The following is a 20122-nucleotide window of genomic DNA, read 5'->3' as shown; positions in this document are numbered from 1 at the left end:
ACTGAGGAGGGAGGGAATGGTGTCTGCATGGAGTCAGGGGTCGCCTCTTCGGCTTTTCCTTGAATACTGTTTAAACAGCTACAAAGCATGCAGAAATATTTAAAGGCAGTCGCATTTGGGCCTTTCTAGATACCCAATTAAGTATTATGGGCAGATGCTTTAAAAAAAATGGCCAAATTTTCTTGAAATCTGTGGTTTTGGCTAGAATATATGTTACTGTTCTATATGACTTCGCGTCCAGCCCATGAAAAAACAGCCATTTGAAGGAAAAGCAGTTAATGAGCTTTGCTCATGTTTATGATTTTTCAGTCTGATTTTGACATATTACTGGAATTGGTGATATTTTTGTTTCCTTTAACTTGTGTAGAACTAGAAAGACTTTAGAATGTGCTAAGTTCTTCATACAAGTACTGCACTGGGCACAGTTATATGATAGAAACATGAAATATATGCGTCTCTATCTTGTGTAGGATAAGGATCTTCAAAGGGCTGGCTGGTAGATCAAAGCCTCTACAATGCAATCAAATAGCCTGCTGAATAAGACCACAGAGGATGAAGCCTTTGGTGCAGCCACCCTGGTTTGTTTTGCTGCAGACAGGGTACTCTGCACGCAAGGTGTGAGTTTGTGGCATCCTCATTCTCACACACACATGAAGTCACAGGGCACGCATGTTACTGTCTTCTCATGCACATGGTAGAGCTGTAGCTGCTCTTAACTCCTCCATCATCCCACTCTCAACTCCTTTGAAAACTTAGGAAAAAGAGGTTTCAGAGGGGATGGAGGAGTATGGGGGAACCAACCCAAACCTCACTGTTTTCCCTGTTGCTGCAGATGAGGCCTTTATAAATAAAATGCTTGGCAAGCTTGTCATCATGCAGAAGCGTGTAGATTAGTAAGTGCTATGAGGAGTAAGTTCTGTAAGGAGCTCTCTTGCTCCTTCCCTGAAGCTTTCCCAAGATTTCTAGCAATACATACACCAGGACACTTATGTATGAGGGTTCCTCAGTGGTGTAGTTAGAAAGCAATGGAGTAGTAAAACTTCAGAATTTACCATTATTGTCCTTTTTTGGCTACGTAAATATAAGCAGGGACTGCTTTACCTGTCATCCTGTTTGTAAACTGATGGCAAGAAAGGCTTATTAATCGGGCGCTAACAATGTAAAGTGCTGGAGAACCTGTCTTTGTCTGTTTTTGATCTAATGCAATCCCAGGCAGAACAGAACGAGTCCCTTTTTGTGCAAAATGGCTGATGAGTTTCGGGAAGGCCGGAGAATGGATAGCAACCTGCCTTGAAGAATTGAAGGGAGACCATGTACTGCAACAGTAGCAGCTATTGCCAGTGTTAGAGAGAGCGAGTCCGAGAGAGGAAACATGAGGTCTTCTGTTATGAAGCTGTGAAGTGCAAATGAGAGCTTAGGACAAATGGTAAAGTCAGGAAGTCATAGCTGCTTTTACAGAAAGAAAGGGGGGGAGGAGGGAGAAAAAAGAAAAAAAAAAGTGGGTTTGGTGAGGAAGGTGGGTCAAGGTAGAAGTTTCATAAGCAGCAGCAGTTTTGGACCTGTTGGAGGATGGGACAGATTGAGCAAAAGAGTTTGATGAATAGGAAATGGTGTATGAAATACCAAGATTTAGCCTTTTAGATCTGAACTGTTTCTTGCTAAACTGTTTCCAAAGGTTTCATAGCCACAGTAATTCTTTTTAATATGCCTCAAGTTTCCTTGAAATAATTGAAAGCCTAGTGCTATTGCTGGCTTCCTGACAGCTAATTGTTACTGGAATCAATGGTTGTTCCAAGAAAGGCTTGATTAAAGTGTCACATAGCTATAGTTAAATGGCATGTGACCTTTGTTTCTCCAGCAGACTTCCTTATCACAAACTTTTAATGAGGACCATGCAGAGGAGTTGGGGTTTTTTTCTCCTTGGGTTTTTTTGTTTTTTTTTTAAAGTGAAACCCTTGAACTTTCCTCTGAAGCAAAATCAGTTTGATGTTGAGTGTATCTTATTCAAATATCCTTGGCATCCATATCCAAAGATCCTGTATAACCTGTGACGTACACACAGCAACAATGGGGAACTGGAATTTCTCATAGCATGTTTTGTGTTAGGCACACTCCAAGTATTAAAGCAGTTTGTCTTCCAGGTAGGTAACAGATCAAGGTTACTAGGTAACAGATCACCATAATTGTTAATTGTTATTACAGGAAAATATCTAGGACTTGCTAGGCTAAGAGAAGACCTTACTCTTGAAGTCCAATTGTCTTTGTTTAGTAATGAGACATGACAAGTGGGTGAAGCTGGAAAGTGGGTACAGGGGTTGTCGGGTAATGCTCTTGTGACGTGCTTTGGGACTAGCTTAATGCACTCACTACCATCCCAGAAGAGAGTGTGCATTATGCGGGTGGTTCTCATCTGTACCTGTACAAAGTTTTCCAGGTCAGCCGAGACCCACTACTGAAGTCACTATGAACCCATTTGACACTGGAAGTTAAGAAATGCTTGGATGATCCAGTCTGGTGACTTGGCTGTGAGGTCAGCAACCTCCAGCTGTGACACTGAAACAAACACCTGGGAGTGGCGCAGCAACACTGCACTGGCCACATCCAAAGTGATTACACCCGAATGGCCTACCAGGGGCCAAGGTAGGCTCTGTTGGCAAGGAAGAACACTTTTTTATGTTCAGTAGCTGTAGCGTGAGCTTGTCATCAGCCTGTCCCCTCACTGGCAGCAGTCAAGTGCACAGGAGGCACTCAAACAAAAATGTCCAAAGGGTTTTAAGGGGGGAAAACTGAGTTAATGCCATCACCCCTGAATTTTAAAGGGAGACACACTGTGCATGAGGTAGGCTTGGAGAAGAGCTCCAGGGCATTGGGAAAAGAGGCCAAAAAGGTGTAGCACAGTTGGCATAGGAAAGGAGTTAAAAGACAGCACTGCAAGGTGATAGCGCAGAGAAGTACAGCAGGGCTGAATTATGCCTTGAAAGAAGAGCATGGTGGACGGGAGAGCCAGTGAGGGCGGTCTCTGCAGTATAAGACAGGAGATATACCATAGTAAAGAGGTAAGGGAGGAATGTTATTTCAGAACCTGAGTGGTATCTGCTGTAGTAAGAGAAACACTGTGAGGTCAAGGAGGCATTTGGCATTGTCGATGAAGAAGGGTATTGAAATATCAGCTTCAGAGAAAGATGCAGAGAGAGTCTGGATCGATCCTCAGAGGAAGCCAGATGTTGGCACTAGCTGTGGTTTCAGAGAAGCACCACTGAGAAGACCAAGAGGCTGTTTCGTGAGGGGGTTCACAAACAGCAGGTTCTGAGGCAGATAGTTCAGTGTTAAGAGAGCCAGTCTGCAAGGTGATGCGCTTGTGTCTGCTCACTAAGGACAGCAGAATCTGTGCTTGAGAGCTGCAAGGGTGTTAACATGATCTAATTGCGTTGGTACAAATGCTAGGAAGGCGTGTGTGTAATATGAAGGATCCTGTATTTCACCCAAGGTGGCTTGATTGGCCCAATTTCAAGCAGTTAGTTTTCACGGTCTCAGTCATGGTTTTTCAGCAGTTGTGTATGCGTGTAGTGCAAGCTGGAATTTCCCTCTTTGTTTTCTTTTATAGTGTACTACACATATTTTAATAGCACAGTAGTGTTTTACTTTATAAGATTCTATTGCATCCACCATATAAAGGAACAGTGTGGTTCACAAAGGTCTTCTGGTTTTCTTGTGTTCAATAGGAAATAGCTCGTCATCTCCGACCTGGAACTCTGCGTGCTGTCTTTGGGAAGAACAAGATTCAGAATGCTGTCCACTGCACAGACCTACCTGAAGACGGACTTTTGGAGGTAAGACCTGCTAGACAAACATGTGATTTTATATCATAGGATGTTTTACAGTGAAAAGCTATACTTGACACTGCTTTAAGCTGTTGAAGTGTTTTATATGTGGAGCAGCTGTGTTGGAGACACAAAACAAAAGCAAAGAGTTTATTAAGGGCATTTAACTCTGTTAATTCTGATACTGTAAAAAATTCATCCACACAGTTTTCTTGAGTGAATATAGTACTGTGAAGTATTTAGTGAAATGGAAGTCAAGAGTCTTCCCTTTGGCTGAATATGTCCTTGTGACTGGGTATCAGGATCTAACAGTGCTTCTGCAGGGACACCTTCTTAGCACTTTCCTGAATGACCACCGTGATTCCTGATCTGGATTGTCTCTACAGTGAGCTTGTGTGGGGCTTGGAATACTACAGGCACTAGGGATTTAAATTCTCCAGATAGGTTCCGGGTTTATTTCTAGACAGTCATAATTATGCACATCAGTTGGTATTTCCTGTGTTTTATATTAACTTACTAATTATTATCTGATTTTGGCTTTGTATGCTTTCATTAAAGTCCAATAAAATGGGAAAATGTTAAATTAAGGGAGTTTATGAAAACAGAAGTACTTACTATGGAAGCCAGAACAAGCTCACTCACTTGATTCCGTGCCTCAAAACAAGGGGTTTGAAGCAGTGTGTGTAAAGGTATCTTGGATGGATCTCTGCATCAATGCATATGTTTTTCCAGCACACGCATGGCTTCTGTTTTACTGTCTACGTGTATTTGTGAGTGTTTTGCTGTTAGACTGTTGCAGAATGATGGAGCAGCAATTTTGGATAATTTTACACTGCAAAAATGGTGTTTTCATTGAGGGGAGAAGAGCAGCTAGCTAACTGTGTCGCTAGCTAACTGTGTCACCAGCTCCCTTCGTGAAATAAAATCAGATCTGTGGGTTAATGCTTTTTGCCAGAAAATTGCGTCTAATTTAAGAAATGAACTAGAGAAATTCAGCACTGAGAATGGCAGTATTAACAAAGTTGCAGCTTTTTAGACCATTTCCAAGCCGTCATTGAAAGTTCACAACTTCTAGTTTCTGTCCAAAGTGACTAGATTTAAACAAGCTAACAGGTATTTGCCACTACATGCCTAAAATCCTTCAGTCTCCTGGTTTCAGCTGGGGTAGAGGTAATTTTCTTCCTAGTAGCTGGTACAATGCTGTGTTTTGGGTTTAGTATGAGAATAATGTTGGTAACACACTGATGTCTTTAGCTGTTGCTAGGGAATGTTTACACTCAGTCAAGGACTTTTCAGTTTCTCAGGCCCTGCCAGCGAGAAGGCTGGAGGGGCACGGGGAATTGGGAGGGGACACAGCCAGGACAGCTGACCCAAACTGGCCAAAGGGATATTCCACAGCATAGAGCATCACACTCAGTATATAAACTGGGGGGAGCTGGCTGGGTCGGGGCCTGGAAGATCGCTGTTCAGGGACGAAGTGGACATTGGTCAGCAGGTGGTGAGCAGCTGTATTGTGCATCACTTGGGGTTTAGGGTTTTTTGAGTTTTATTTCTCTTTCTCTTTTTGTTATCTCCCTTTTTATTATTATTACTAGTAGCAGATTTTGCTTTATTTCAATTATTAAACTGTTCTTATCTCAGCCCATGGGTTTTACATTTTTCCGATTCTCCTCCTCCTCCCACCAGGGCAGGGGGAGTGAGCAAGCAGCTGCGTGGTGCTTAGTTGCCAGCTGGGGTTGAGCCATGGCACGCAGTCATGGTTTTCAATGGCAGCAGACAAAAAGGCATAACCTGCAAGGGAAAAATGAGTGTCCCACCAACCCTCACAGACCATTTTAGTACTTAAGCAGAATTCTGTCTCTCTCTTGTGTCCACAGTCTGTCTCCTTTATACTAGTGCAAAGCAGGTATAACTCCATATTGCTGGTTGTTTAAATTGAGCTACTATAAGCGAGGTAGATAGGACAAAGTAGTTTAATTGCTTCTCCAAAACAACAGTTGAGGCTGGAGTTCTTTCTCAAGGTCTCTACTACATGTGTTTGTCCTTTGAATCCCACAGCTGAATCATAAGCTAAGTTCTTGATCTAGTATTACTGAGCACACACTTTGCAGTTCCCATTGCAGGCTGGTCATCTTAATGCAAATTTTAACAGTCATTTATTGATTGTATTTTTTTAGGAGAGGGGTCTAAAATCGTATTTACTGTAGACATAATTGTACACAGAACATGGCTTTTCATCTGTGTGTAGCTTCTTCTGTAACAATCCAGGTTAAGCCAGCAGTTGTAAAGGACATCAGTCAATGTTCTTTAATGAGCAAATAAAGCCGTGAATGTTTCATTCGATTGTTTGGCAAATAAACATTATTATGTAAACTGTAGAAACCTTTTTACTGCTAACACTTTAATTCTTGGACTATCTTTACATCTGTGTTCTGCAAGAAATGTAGTTTCCTGAAAACTTAGGTAAGCAAAATAAAAAATAACCTCTGGATTTGCTTAAGTGCAAGGGCTTGTTGCATCTAATGGAAGAGAAATGATACCGTATACACAGAGATCATCCTTGGGAAGGACTTTTTCCTCAGTGAGGTTTTCTCAGAGAGGGGCTCAAATCCACAGAGGTCGCATTTGCTGGCAAGCAGAAACCAGACCCTTCTGCCCCTCAGCCCTAGTAACTCTACAGTGCAACACGTGCTGGGCTAGAGCAGGATGGGTGTGTGGCATGCAAGGCAGCCGTAGAAAAGAACGGAGCCAGACTAACATTTTTAAGAAGTATGCTGTTCAATAAATGGTAGTGAATGTTTTCAGTCTTCAGTGGGTAACTGAATATTTTTATGTAATGAGTTTAACAGAGCAATTGTACTCAGCCTCGGGCAGGTGAATTCAGAGATAGGTAAGGCACTTGTCATTGAGGAGAGTGATTTTGGCTATGTTGTATCAGTGGAACTTGTTTCTTTCGATATGGAGCTAGCGTATGTTCGTTACGTCCGTGTTCTGGTAGGAGATGCTGCTGGTGCTATAAAAGTTACACAGTATTGTAGGACAACTGATTAGTAGAGGAGGAGTATGGAGTAAATTTCAGAGACAAATCTGACCTACTAGATTTATACTACAAAGGTTGATGGACCCTTTTTAAAACCCCCAAGAAAATTAATTTATCCCGAGCAGTCTCTTTCCTTTCTTCAGGTGGCATTGGTTTTTGTACAGTGTTAGCACTCTGCTGCACTTACTACCCAGTATAGCTCCAAACCCCAGCCTATATGCAAATTCTTTCACTACTGTTTTACCGATGAAGGGTAAGTTTGGCAATCTGAATTCAGGATTCAGAGCTAGGAACTCCAGAGTTTCATCTGTAATTCTGGTGCTGATTTTATCTGAGCTTGGCTAAGCCATTTTTCAAATTTTGGCATGAAAGTGTTTGGCTCTGAAATTCTATATGAAGATGTTCTGATTTATATTTCTCTTCTCCAAAAGAAAATGCTAAATGCAACAAATATTAGAAAGCAAATTGCAGAATTGTTATTACAAATAATGACACAAAATTTCTAACACTTTTTTTCCCCCCAATTCTTACTACATATATGTCGGTGGGGATTTTGGAGGGATGGATTGGTTGGTTGGTTTTGGTGTTTTGAAGGGGGATGTGTGTTTGGTTGGTTGGTTTTGGTTTTAGGTTGTTTTTTGTTGTTGTTGGTGGTGGTTTGGTTTTTGTGTTTTGGTGTTTTGTTTTTTTTTTTTTTCCAGGAAAGGAAATAGCTTATTTACTCTTCTGAAACCCAGTAAGCTTTCTTGGAGAAAGGATGCTGTCATTTAAGCTTTCCAAAACTCTTGGTGAACCAGAGAGGTGATCCTCAGGGAACCGTTACAGCCCAAAAGCAGGCAGAGCCAGTCTGATACACCATGAATAAAGATGTTTACTGCCTTTGTTTCAGAGCTACTGTACAACCTTGACCATGTTTGATGGCTGAATCATCCTTTTCCAGAGGTTCCCATTTCCAGTGCAGCCTCTCCCTAGAGGTCTAAGGGATGCAGAGTAGAAGTCCTAGTATCTCTGCTCTTGCACTGAGCCCAGTGGGTTTGTACAAAGAATGCCTTAGCTGTGTCTGTTGGCTGGCATCTGGAGTACTTATGCTGTTAATGCTACAGCAGCTTATTAGAGGTCCCTGCCACAATCCTGATGCTGTTGTGGCCGCACGTTCTGTGTGCACATCTGCAGGCTCAGCAGTGCCCGAAGGAGCTTGAAGGCAAGATGGTCAAAGGGGCTGCTGCTGTTGTCACTTTTTGGATAGGAAGCTGAATAGGCTGGTCTGTGTGTTAATTGGGCTTGTGACTTTTGAACTTCCAGAACCAAATGGAGAGGGAAAGGGGAGGTACCTGGTTGATCTGCTATCCTATCACAGGCCTTAAATGCACAATATTTATGGGAGCACAATACAGATGTGTTCCTGTGTAGAAAGGAACACCTGTACTTTTCTGAGGACTTAGGTATCCTTAGTGCCAGATACTGCTTATGTTGAGATTTCTTCACCCTTCTCTGTGTTTTTCATCACTCGCAGCTTAAGATTTAATTGAAATTGGAAAAGTGTTTGCAATGGCAGCTGCTGTCTTGTTTTTCCACAAATGGAGGCTTCTTAGAAGAGATGAGATAGGTAATTGAGGGCTAGATCAAGTGCTTGCTGAAGTTAATAGCCAAACTCTAGGTGACTTTGGTGGTTCGTACTTACTTGACAGCCACTAGGAAGGACAAAGTAGTGACCTCCTGAAAATCATGACCAAGGAGTACTTGGGGGAAAAAGAGAGAGAACAACATTTTCTCAGGAACAGCAAGGACTAATTAACTAAGTAAGGGTAAGCTTGTGCACCTAGTTTTAGAACACTGTATTTAATTAATACAGTACAGCCGTTTTTCAGTGGTTTTTTTAGACCTCTTTTCCATGGTCCTGGGAAAAGGAAAGTTCACTTTTAATCTTAAAAATGCCTCAAACAAACAAACAAACAAACAAACTAGCTGCAAAAGCAAATACTAGCACTTGCTCCCACCAGTTTGACCCTTAACTCCTGTCTTTGTTCTACAAACTACTTCATGTTTTAGGCAGTGACTAAAGCGTACCAGAATTAATGATTAACTCACTTTGGCTCAAGAGAGGAAGGGAGGTGCAACTGAGCCTAAAACGCAACTGGTCACAATGGAGAAACCAGTGTATTTTCAGTTGTAAAGCTGTAACTGCTGCTTTTGTTCCTAGTTTAGTGGTACAAGAGGAGGGTAAATATTGTCCTGAAGCCTCTTGGATGAGCTCTTTTACTTACTGGGTCAGGCAGTTATTTATTCACTTTGTAGACTTGCGTGTCCTTGTATCAGTACAAAATGTATTTTCACAAGTGACAATGGATAGACATCAAGAGTTCAGAACAGTCTGCTTTCTCAGCCTTGTCATCAGTTTCCGATTTTAATGGAATGGGGAGAGGAAAGAAAGGAGGAAGTAGAGAAGGGAGTCTGATAGTGATGGAGTATTTATGAGATGATTGGGTTTAATGAGTGACGGCTAAACCAGCAATTTCGAAGTTTTTCTGATCAGCTGCTGTTGTGTATGATATTCATTCAGAGCAGGGGTTTGCATTTGTTTCCCACATCCAAAGCAGATACTGCTCTACCTCTCGACAGTTTTTTTCTGTTTCATATAAAGTAGGTACTATTTGGAGAAAGCAAACAATTACAGTACTCACCTGCATTCACATTCCTTCTGAGTCGGGTAGAGCAAGGACTAGAAAGTACATGTGTTACATGCCAAGTAAGTGCTGTATTTAACAGACTAGAGACAGTTCTGCATTTTTGTCTTTCATGTACATGTGGTGAAAGATGATTCTGTTTCTCAATTCACTGTCTTTGACCTGAGGAACATTTCTGATAAGTATCTTCTTGAAATAGAATCTTGCAAACCATTGGATCTGATGAATCATCACTCTAGACATGTTTCCTTGTAATTAGTCATTCCTGGACTAGTTTTAATTGAAGTACTTGATACAAGGTGTTGTGGCTACCAAACTCATGGTTTACGTGCCTCCTTAAAGAAGTGAAGGCAAATAAAAGTCAGCGAAGGCCTTGTTCACATCACTGGAAGTACAGTGAGTAAAACTTTCCACAGGAGGTGGTGCTGTACGCACACCTTAGTTCCGTGGTTCTCAAGTGGCTGAGTACCTTTCAGATTATGCAGGAATCTGCATAATCTGCAACCATTAAAGAAATGGTAGCCCAGACCTGTGGTTATAACAAAACCAGTATTTCTGGGTTTTGGAACACTTTGCCTGTAAATTGTTGCTCATACTGTGCAGTTCAAGGTTGGGTGGGTTTTTTTGGTGAGCAGTTCTGAAAGGGCATTTGTACTGCAGCAAAACACTCTGGGGATGATATAGACTGCACGCATCTGGGGTAACCTGAAAGCCTCCCCACTGAGGCGCAGCCGCACCAGCTTTATGTTCCTATGCCATGGTGTTTGGGCAATCAGTCAGTCTCATGGAGTGTCTTTGCATAATTAAAAAATACTTAATAGTCATAAATGTATGTGTGTGCGTGTACTTGCACGTGGAGGGCGAGGATGCTGCCCTCAGTAAGATATGCGTGGAAAAGGATTTACTGTGGGGTGGGTAAAGTTTGAGTCCTGGGTGAAATAACCTTCTCCCTGTTGCTGAGGCAGATGCTGTTGTTAGGTGACTAATTCTTCTTTCCAGTGGACAATTGCTGCGGGAGTGTGCTTACACCTGTCTTTGCGTGTCTGGTGGGCTTTGTGTGAAACTGTGCATAGGGGTGGGCTCTTAAGCCAGTTTTCAGGGGAGCGGAGGATGTGCCAACTGCCACCTTAGTCTTGTGTCCCCATGGGCACTTTTTCCACTGACTCCTCGGCATGCAGCGTGCGTGTGTGCCTCCGCATGGCTGCGGGGTGCCGTCAGGCTCTGCCTTGGGCATCGGGGCTGTGGAGGGAGATGTGTCAGTTTTCAGCGTTGCGGGCAGCTTTCCAGCCAGGCAGTAGCGAGGACCTCCTCAAGTATGGTTTGCTGGCCTTCTCCCTTGCCTCAGAGCTATTTGTGGCACACACAGACATGAAAATAACCTATCGAAGGGGGATGATTTTGCTGTTATCAAAGAAGAGTGGGTTTTGTTTGTCTTCTGAGAGAGCTGTCGTGACGGTTATTTTTTTCCTTATCACTTCTTTGCATTTCAGCTGTTCAGGAGTAAGGCTGGGGACTGGCAGACTTGCAACGTACTGCTGGAGGCTGCTCTTCCCCTTGCTCAGCCTTACGCCAGTGAGACTGGCTTACCGCTTCAAAGGCACTTAAGCAAACAAGTAATACCATCTAGCTATACGGATCAGCTGTGGAGATCTGATGGACAGAGACTCGCACAAGTTCTGGCGCTGGAAGTTCAGCTGGCTGGATCCAGCCTTGGGCAGATGGGAGGTGATGTTGTGCGATAAGCGGTGACAGGATGGGCGAGTTCAGCAGATGTGTTTTGTCTGAGCGAGTGCGGTGGGTGATGAAAACCAGCATCTTTTTCCTCAGACTCGCTATTAACTAAATGCTCTGACGAGTGTAAAGAGCTGTGCTGCTCCTGGGCTTTTGGTGCAGTGTGTTTTCCACCTGCTAGAAGACAGCTGTCCTTGGCCTGGCATTCCAGATAGTGCCAGGAGAAGCACGCCTTATGCCTCCTTTCCCTTTGCCTTTATTTGGGAAGGCTGGGGGGAGGGTGGTGTGTTAGCAGGCTGTTCAGAGCGGACAGGGGAGTGCTTGCCTTGCGGTGGGGGTACACGACAAATGCTTCCCATAACCAGAGTCCTGTTGCAGAAGTGCTCTGCTGGCTGCCAGCTTGCGTTTTTCTGTTCGCTGCTTCCTTGCCTGCCCGCTGCCGTGGTCTCCACACAGGGGTGTGCTGCAAGGTGCTTGCTACCATCCACCCTGGAAACGGTTTCGTACCAGTAGTGAGCTGATTCCTGGGTTGAGGTTATAGTGCAGCACTTTAGGATGGAAGGCATCAGGAGGATGCAGCTCTGTTAAACTAATCTTTGTGGTGCATCAAGGTTTAGTCCAAGCAGTTTAATAAAGCATGTCAATGAGTAACTCCCAGAAGCGTCAGTGTGCTTAGTGTGGAATTTGTGTATGTCACACTCGGAACAAAGGTCTCCTGCATTGCTTGTTACCGATTAACTTGTCTGGTATTATGCAAGCTGCCTTTGCCAGCTGAGAACTAACTCTCCCCATTCACAGGGCAGCGCAGCTTGTAAAACATTACACAGCAGAAGTGCATAGCATGGCAATGAACCTTTCACTGAGGGCATTTCAGCTGTACAGCATTTCCCTCAGGAGCCTTTAAAATATTAATAAAGAAGCCATTGTTTCAGCCAGTCATACAGCAATTTTGCAGTGAAGTCTTTTATTAGGGGCCCATACTGAGCTGCATAATCCAGGGTAAGATGCTTTTAATCATCTCCAGTGAAAAGAAATAAAAAATTGGAGGGTTTGGGTGAGGTTGATTTTTGGCAGTGTTTTTTTTGCAAGTTTTCATCAAAGCAGTAGCTATTCTTGTCTTTCAATTGGAAATTTCAGTCTCTCCTGGTACAAAATTATTTCTAGAAAGATCTGTCAGAAAATGGTTGTTATGATTCAAGTGCTTCTCCATTTTAATTTCCTGAGATTTTTTATCCAACAGCTGTGGGAACAGGTTGGAAAGAATCTGGAGTGTAGGAAAACTTCATCTTCTTTGGTGGTGCTTTTGCATATCAGAGGATGTTAGCCAGCACTGGAATTCTGCCTCACGTTTCCTGATGCTGTATATATACTTGTACAGAGAATTAAGTAATCTTTTTGCCTAGGCCTATCTGAAGAGAAATTAAAATTAAAAATAGCAATAGTAGAGGGATGGATTTTGAATACATGTTGGTGATTTCGCTTTTAAAAAAAATAATTTATGTGGTATCAGGTCACTTGCAGCCTAATTTTGAACATAGGTTGTATAATTATTATACTTGTGGGACAGACAAGCAAACCAAACTAGAAATGTGTTTAAACAGAGTTGTGAAATAGTTCAGCTCTTGTGCCTCCACTTCTGGGTAAGATCCGAGGTCCAATTGCCCCTTGTTCTGCCAAGTCTGGGGTTTCTAAGTGCCAGAAAGAAGTTAATGAGTGTGAACCAAGCAGCTCCCAAAGCTCTTGAAGTTTCACCTGATCCTGAAGGTAACCTACGCGATAAACAGGGCTTGGCTTTTGGCACGTGTTCATGTTGCGCTGAGCAAGGTAATTTTGTGGATGGGAGGTCAAGGCAGAGGGAAGGCATGACGCTTCTTGATAACTCATCTGAGGCCCAGTTTGTGTCTTTGAGGCTGCTGCTTCCTTTCTTCCCCTCGGCACGTTCTCATTTTGAACCAAAAAGCCCAGGTCCTCTTCCCATTACTCCTCTTCCGCCAGCTGAAGCATAGCAACAGTTTAGCTGTAACTCATCTGCGTGACGGGCAGACTACAGCAAAGGAGAGAAAAAAGCCCAGAGGCATAGCTTGTACAGCAAGAGCAGTACGGGGGCACTGTAGTTAGAGTGTCATGTAAAAGCTCAGAATCTCCTTTCATTTCTTGAGCAAGTGGTCCCGCACCTTTCTTTGGAGTAGGAGAAGCACTGCTGCCCTGTAGCACACACTGCTGTGGGATGCAAACATATTTTTACATGGATTGCTATTATTGACCTCAGCCAGTTGCACTTCCCACCTCTCTCTCAGAGGTCAAATAGGCAAATGATTAGCTATAGCGGTACTTTCTGTGTAGGGTTTACCCCTTCCCTCGTTGGTGCAACTTCCTTGACTGAGTACTGTAAACTAGCAGTAATTAAGAGGAGAACTTAGGTCAGCTATCTGCATACATGTGTTGAAATGTATGTGGAACGTGGGAAGAAAAAAACAAAGCCAAATGTGTTAATATGGGTAAAAGACTGTGAACAAGATTTCCTGTCTCTCATAGATGCTAACACCATGAGGTATCTTGAGTTCGGGGTTTATCAAGCTCTAGAAACCACTTCTTCTTTCGTAAGTAATAACAACTAATTATTTAAAGTGTAGTGTCATACCAGTATTGGTTTTGTGTTGTGATAATTCTGAGGGCTTAGACACTGGCTGTGAGGATCTTGTGCTAGAAGCTGTGCAAACACAGAACAAAATGCGGTGGTCACCTGAAAGGGCGGTGGCAGTAGTGTAGGGCTCTGTGATGCCACCGAGCATCTTCTGGTTTCAGTCAGAGCTGAATTCTCCCTCCTCAGCCCTAAGTGCATTGGTGTATAGGCAGGAATGATCTAACCTCAAGCATATCTGAGATTTACCGAGATAGGTAGGCAAGTCTCTGAGCAAGAGGCACTTCTCCTAAGTGGTCACAGGTGCTTAGTGGCCAGGTTTCCTTCCACGTTGGTGTCAGTGGTAGTTCCTGCTGTTCTGCTGGGGAGAGGCAGTGTGCCGAGACTGCCCAGCCACAACCCAGGAACTGTGTGCTTTCTCTGGCAGCGGCCTCACTCAGTCCAGCTACTGAATAGGAACTTGGACACTCGGGTGTCAAGAGTCTAGTTCTCTCATGACAGTACATGGTTAGCACCCAGCAGGAATGTTGAAATTGCAGAGGGCTGCTGAGACTGGAAACGAGCTACTGGCCTCTTAATGCTGACCCTTTCCACAGGGGAATGGATCTTTCTAGATTCAGCGATGGTGCTCAGAAGGTACTTCGAGCACTACACTGGGGAATTTATGCCACTAATTTGGTGGGATGTTTTCTGTGAGCACAGGGAGCCACAGTCTACACAGGGGCTTGTGACGGTGCATGCAAGGCCAGTACTTGTGAACCGGGTGGTGCTTTTGTTTGGTTGGGTTTTTTTCAGGGTATTTTGTTACTGTTTTACCTGTCATAGCTCATTGTGTCCCCGGGCCAGAAACTACCCTGCAGAACATCTTGGTTGCTCAGGAAGATCTTTAAATACTGGCTGCCTTCTACTGTATTTATTTGCTTGTTGCTTCCATCCTCACTTGAATCCGTGATGTGGGTGGAAACACGTCCTCGTTCTCTCTCTGCAACCACTTCCTCCTCTATTGGCCGTAACCTGGGAGCTCGTGAGGACTATGGCCGTCAGTGCTGTCTGAGAGAACAGCTAGGGCTGGAGAAGCTTAGCTCAGCATTGGCGAGGAGCACCCACAATGCCTGTGGCTCGTGTGAACACATCCAAACCAGGCTTTCCTTATACTTCAGGTGCTAGCAGCAGGGTTCTCTTTTCAGTGTTTTTATGCAGTGTTCAGGACTTGTTTGCAGCTTGCATCAACAATTGTGGTGGTGTGCCTAGCATCTTGTCTGTACCTGAGCTGGTGGGTTCAAGGGCATCATGCAAGAGGCCCACAGGAGTCCCAATTTCGAGGCAGGCAAGTGTTCCTCAAGATGTTTGTTCTTCAAGTGTGAAGTGCAGAGGCAGCGATCCTGGTGACTCAGTGAGTTGCTTAGGATCCTTGGGAAAGCAGTACTCGCCGTCATGTTGTAGTTTTTCATGTGTGATGGGAGCCAGGACCTTTCACTTTATTTCATTCCAGTGGCTCTACCAGGCCAATGATCTCTTCTGATGGTGACCAAAGATGTTGCTAAAGGAGGAGTGGGAGAGTCCTGGGCTAATGCTCAGCCCCAGCTACTGAGCAGTTGGTTTATACCATGGAATGGGGAGATGCAGTAAACTTGTACCTTCTTATTAAATCTGCAAGTATCTACCTCAGAAATCAGTGATCTGAGTCAGCACAGTAGTTATGTATGATGTAAAAAACAACACTTCGTTATTTTAAACAAGTTTTGCATTCACTTATTTTTCTTGTAGTATTAGAGAGTAAATAGCATAAAACTTGCTTGCTTGGTGTTTTGATTGTGATGTAGGGAATTATTGTCTTGCCCTCTTATTTACGTCCTGTTTGGAATTGAGATTTATCTAATAATCTGTTTTATGGTACAATTTCTAAATAGCTTCCCTTGCCCATCTCTTTCACTCTGTTTTCAGAGTTGATCATAACCATATGCAATGTTTGAGGTGACTGTTAACAGCACATAGCATTAAAGCAGAATGTACTCTATGTTATCCTGTAGTGTTTCTTTAATAAAACCTTCCATTGCAGAGTTTCATTTTTTTTGGTGCATAGAGCTTTTTGTCCCAGTTTACTTAAGAAATTAACTTGGACAGTTGAAGTGCATGTGTACAAATTCTTCTGCCTTGGGCAGCCTGACCGGTTTTATTTCTTACAGTGCGTGATGCTTGAGAGAGAGGCAGGAGTGACTAACTTTCCCTTTTTTTTTTTTTTAACAAACTTCTTTGAGTTTGTGTGGGAAAATAATTCTTTATTTTCAGAACAAATAATATAGTGACTAAGTAGACCCTGTTTGACAACCATTTTTATTTCTGGACTGCTTGTGGCTGGAAGGATAGTATGAATCCATGGGTTTTCAGTGTGTTAATCTAACGATTTAGTCTGTGAGTCAGCAGAGTGAACTGTAGCTGAAATGCATTTTAGGTGTTAGCAAGTGCACGTGCTAACAGAGTTGGCAGGTTCATGCTGATGTACGAACAAGATTCATGGGCAAAGAGAGATTTTTTGGTTCCTACTAGTGACCTCAAACTGAGATAACCTGTACCAAATTGTAAGACCTGAGTGTTTGGGGAGAGTGTACTGATGCTGAAACTTTAGGTCAGCAAAGCCTCTCTGGATCACGGGCCTGGATACCTACGCTGAGCCAAGGAGATACGGTTTTGTGGTGGTTTTGGGGAGAGGGTACTGGTGAGTGTCCAGCTGTGCAAAAGGCACCGAGATGGCTGACAGGCTCTAAATAAGCACAGGGATGAAAAAGCCTTCCATCTCCTGGCTGCCAGTTTTGGCTGGGCAGAGATGAGGAAGGACTGAAATTGCCGTCACCTTTTTGGTGATGGATGAGAAGTGGACCTGTGATCTCAGCGTATTTCCTACTAGCTTGTCTCCCCGTCAGCCCCCTTGCTTCTGCCATGAATGATACTAACAGGGTCTCTTACCCAGCCCAAGGGAACAAGGGGAATGGACCGTGAACGCTGGGGCACCCAGGGTTTGCTTTTAGGCAAGCTGTCATGCTGCCTGTATGATATACTGGTACCGTCCAGGGTGTCTCTTGTCTGTCCTTCTGTAGGCAAAAGATCTGTCTCGAAAGCTGCTCAGCTGGCACCTCCCATCAGCGCTGCGTTTTGCTTTGTTTTCTGGGCAGGAGGAGAATAGAATTGTAGGTGTCTGTAATTCTTACACTTGAAATCTTCAGGACACTTTGTGTCTGTGCTGGGTCCTGTGTTGTTACCAAGATCCTTTGCTCTCCCTTGGAAGAATGGCTGCCTCATTTGAGTTGCTTCCCTCATTTTAATTTTGCCAGGCCTCTCCATGCTTTTAGGGCACATGATGTTCAGATGATAATTGTTTGTGCTCAGCCAGGGCATTAGACTGGATTTTGTCATTGCCTGCTGTATTAACTCCTGAAACTTTCCAGTAGCACGTGGAAGCACCCAGAGGGAGCAGCCAGCTTCATTAACGTGAGTTTTGCAGAGAGCACGTGTGACTGAAGCAAAACTTCATGGAACAGAAGCAGCTCTCGGCTCCTTCTCGGTGGAGCAGTTTGTAGAGTCAGAGCCAGAAGGTCACAGTTATTCACCTGTTATTACTTCCTGAGTGTTACTGTTATTTGTCCCTGAACGAGAGCTAGAGCGGGCATAGCTGTGTGCTACAAAACGGGTGGATGGTTCCAGGGATCTGTAAGGAGAGTATTGATGTTAAATTTAATCCTGTTTCATCCCTGGGAAGGATTGAGCATGCCTGAACGTTAGCGTAATTTGAAAAGCATTTGGGTGGCATCAGTGATACGCCTTTGGTTGGTTCCAGATCAGTCCCTGGTGTGGATTTGTCCTCTGCTACCTTTGGGTGCTGTGCAGCGACCTGAGGTGTGCTGGCTCAGAGAAGCTGACTTGCCCTGGGTTGAATGTGAGGCTTGCTGAGGTGTTGCGTACAGGCACAGCTCCCTTTTCTGCGCTTTGTACTGTACTTGGACCCTGGGAAAGAGTGTAACTGTATTTCCTAAAATACATAGTGCTTTGGAACACCTGACCCCCAGCCGGGTGCCCAGTTGCAAGTACCTCCAAGTCCCGCTGGTCCCCTTGGAAAAGGACCTGGTGCGTTTAGAATGGGTTCTTCGCTACCCCAGATCTCTTGGGAGTGCTGAAATATTTGGCCTTGGTTCTTTTGCAAAGCACTGTCACGTCGTGGGAGCCAGGCTGTGGTGTGAGTGGGGAAACAGGTGGCCCTTACTTGGATTTTCTTGTTCAGCACTGCCGTGCTCCTGAGGGGGGAAGTTCTTGGAGAGGAGGATCCTTTCTAGGTACCACAGGTACGCCAGCTCTCAGCTGGTTTTAATGGGAGCTGGGTGGCAGCTGACCCACATAGAAGTAATTATGTATAAAGAGAACATACCGGCACCTAGTTTTGCATGTTATACAATATGTAGTGTGCTTGTTCTGGTGTCCGAGCCTTGCCGGTACAGCCTGCATGGATCTCAATGATCCAATAAAAACTAACTGAGGAGGAAGAGGTTTTCCACGGGGGTAGGCAAGCCGAGGCTGTTCGACCTCCTGGCCTGGGAAAATCAGTTGCACAAAATCAAGGGCTGGTAAGGACCGGAACAGCACCATGCTTTTTGTTGCTGCTGTCGAGTGAGCAGGAGCTGGGCGAGGGCAGCGCTCACTGGTGTCGGCGTGTTCGCCGGTGTCGGCGTGTGCTGCAGGGCCGGACCATCACCTGGCAGCGCGGGAAGCGGCGGGAGCAGAGGCAGCTCCAGGAAACCTGCCCGGCTCAGGGGAGCGGGGCTGCGGCCCCAGGCTGCGGCTGCGCCCGGAGTTACGGCTGAAAGGGAGCAGCCTGCTCCGCGCTTGGCCTTCTCCTTTGCTCTTGGCACAGCTCCCCGCACACGCCGAGGGTCGTGCCTGGCCTGTGCCGGCCAGCCGCCCTCGGCCAGACTGGGGACAGGAGCCAGAAGTGCCAGCGCTCAGAGCTGGAAAACTGGCTGCTGGCGTGTGTGAGTGCAAGTGTTCGTGCAGACGCAGCCTTAAAGGTTCTGTAAATGTGTCTGCCTGGCTCACTCTCGGCTTTGTATTTTATTTGTATTTTTGTGTGTGTCTCTAACCATGGAAGGCAGGTGTTCTCTATCAGCAAGAAGAGAGATGAAATTCACTTTAATGGCTACAATTATACTTAACTATGTTGAGCCAATCTGGCAGGAAGAACAACATGTTCGAACTGGCGGTTTGTAACGTGCTGCCCTATTAGGCAGTAAGGAAAGCGACGCCTTCCTGAGGAGAACAGATTTTACACAGGCACGACAGCGCTGATTAAAAAAAAATCTTGAAAGTGAGGCAGATTTTAAATTGCGTTGCTAAAATGTCACATCTTGACCCCGTTCCCCCAGGTTTTTGAGCAGCCGCTCAGCACAGCGAGGCTGTGTCAGCAGCATTTTGGGAAAGGTCATTTCAGTGTCAAGTCTGTTGTGTACCAAAAGTCCTGGTGCCGCTGGCTGCCCAGCCAAAAGTCTACACCTGCTTGTCCGGGGGAGGGGGGGTGTTGGGGTTTTGGTGGGGGTTTGGCTTTTTTAACCATCCTGCAGCCTTTTCGTGCTGTCTCTCTGCTAGGTCTGACCGGTTGCAGCAGTGTTCTAACGGGGGGACGGACGGGTCTGGCCACGGGCAGGGGCGCGTGTGGCCCTGGGGTGGCAGAGGTGTCGCGGGGCCTGTGACCAGTTGGGTCTTTGCAGTGCGTGGCGGCAGGGTGTGCGGCTGGGGTGGCTGCTGCCCCTGCTGCCGCCGTCGTTAGTGATCCTGGCTGTCACTGGGTGGTACTGGAAGGGGATGGGGAGAGGAGTAAGGTTTGGTTTTGCTTTATTTTGTATACTGTTACTAACGGTAGGTGCTAAGAGCACCTTTTGACACTTGCTCACTGAAGCCAACACAGGCACCTGAAGTTTTCTACAATGTTTATCCCAGCTCCTGGAATAAACCATTGTTACTAATTCCTGCTAGGACTTTGCACTCATAGTAAATTAAAAGAAGATAAATTAACTAACTGTGAGATTTTTTTTGTTGGGGGTGGTTTTCTTGTTGGTTTTTTGTTGGGGTTTTTTTTTTTTTTTTTATAGTTACAAACCATGCACTTGCTATTATAGGGGATCTTTGGAATTTTTGTAAAAAATTGTATTGAATTGTAGGGGAT

The 20122-nt window shown here is 44.7% G+C and overlaps 1 protein-coding gene across 1 annotated transcript in view; it reads left to right on the top strand.

Moving 5' to 3' along the window:
* The window catches only part of NME7 (NME/NM23 family member 7), a 95006-nt gene that overhangs the window by 73501 nt on the left and 1383 nt on the right, over positions 1–20122 (top strand). The window contains exon 11 of the mRNA XM_056341833.1: positions 3723–3830. Coding sequence (XP_056197808.1) covers positions 3723–3830 — 108 coding nt within the window. The remainder of the gene's footprint in view (positions 1–3722; positions 3831–20122) is intronic.

The sequence above is a fragment of the Falco biarmicus genome, chromosome 5 (genome assembly GCF_023638135.1).
Source record: "Falco biarmicus isolate bFalBia1 chromosome 5, bFalBia1.pri, whole genome shotgun sequence".
Taxonomy (NCBI): domain Eukaryota; kingdom Metazoa; phylum Chordata; class Aves; order Falconiformes; family Falconidae; genus Falco; species Falco biarmicus.
Note: the sequence above shows the minus strand (reverse complement) of the source record. Positions and strands in the feature narration are given on the sequence as shown.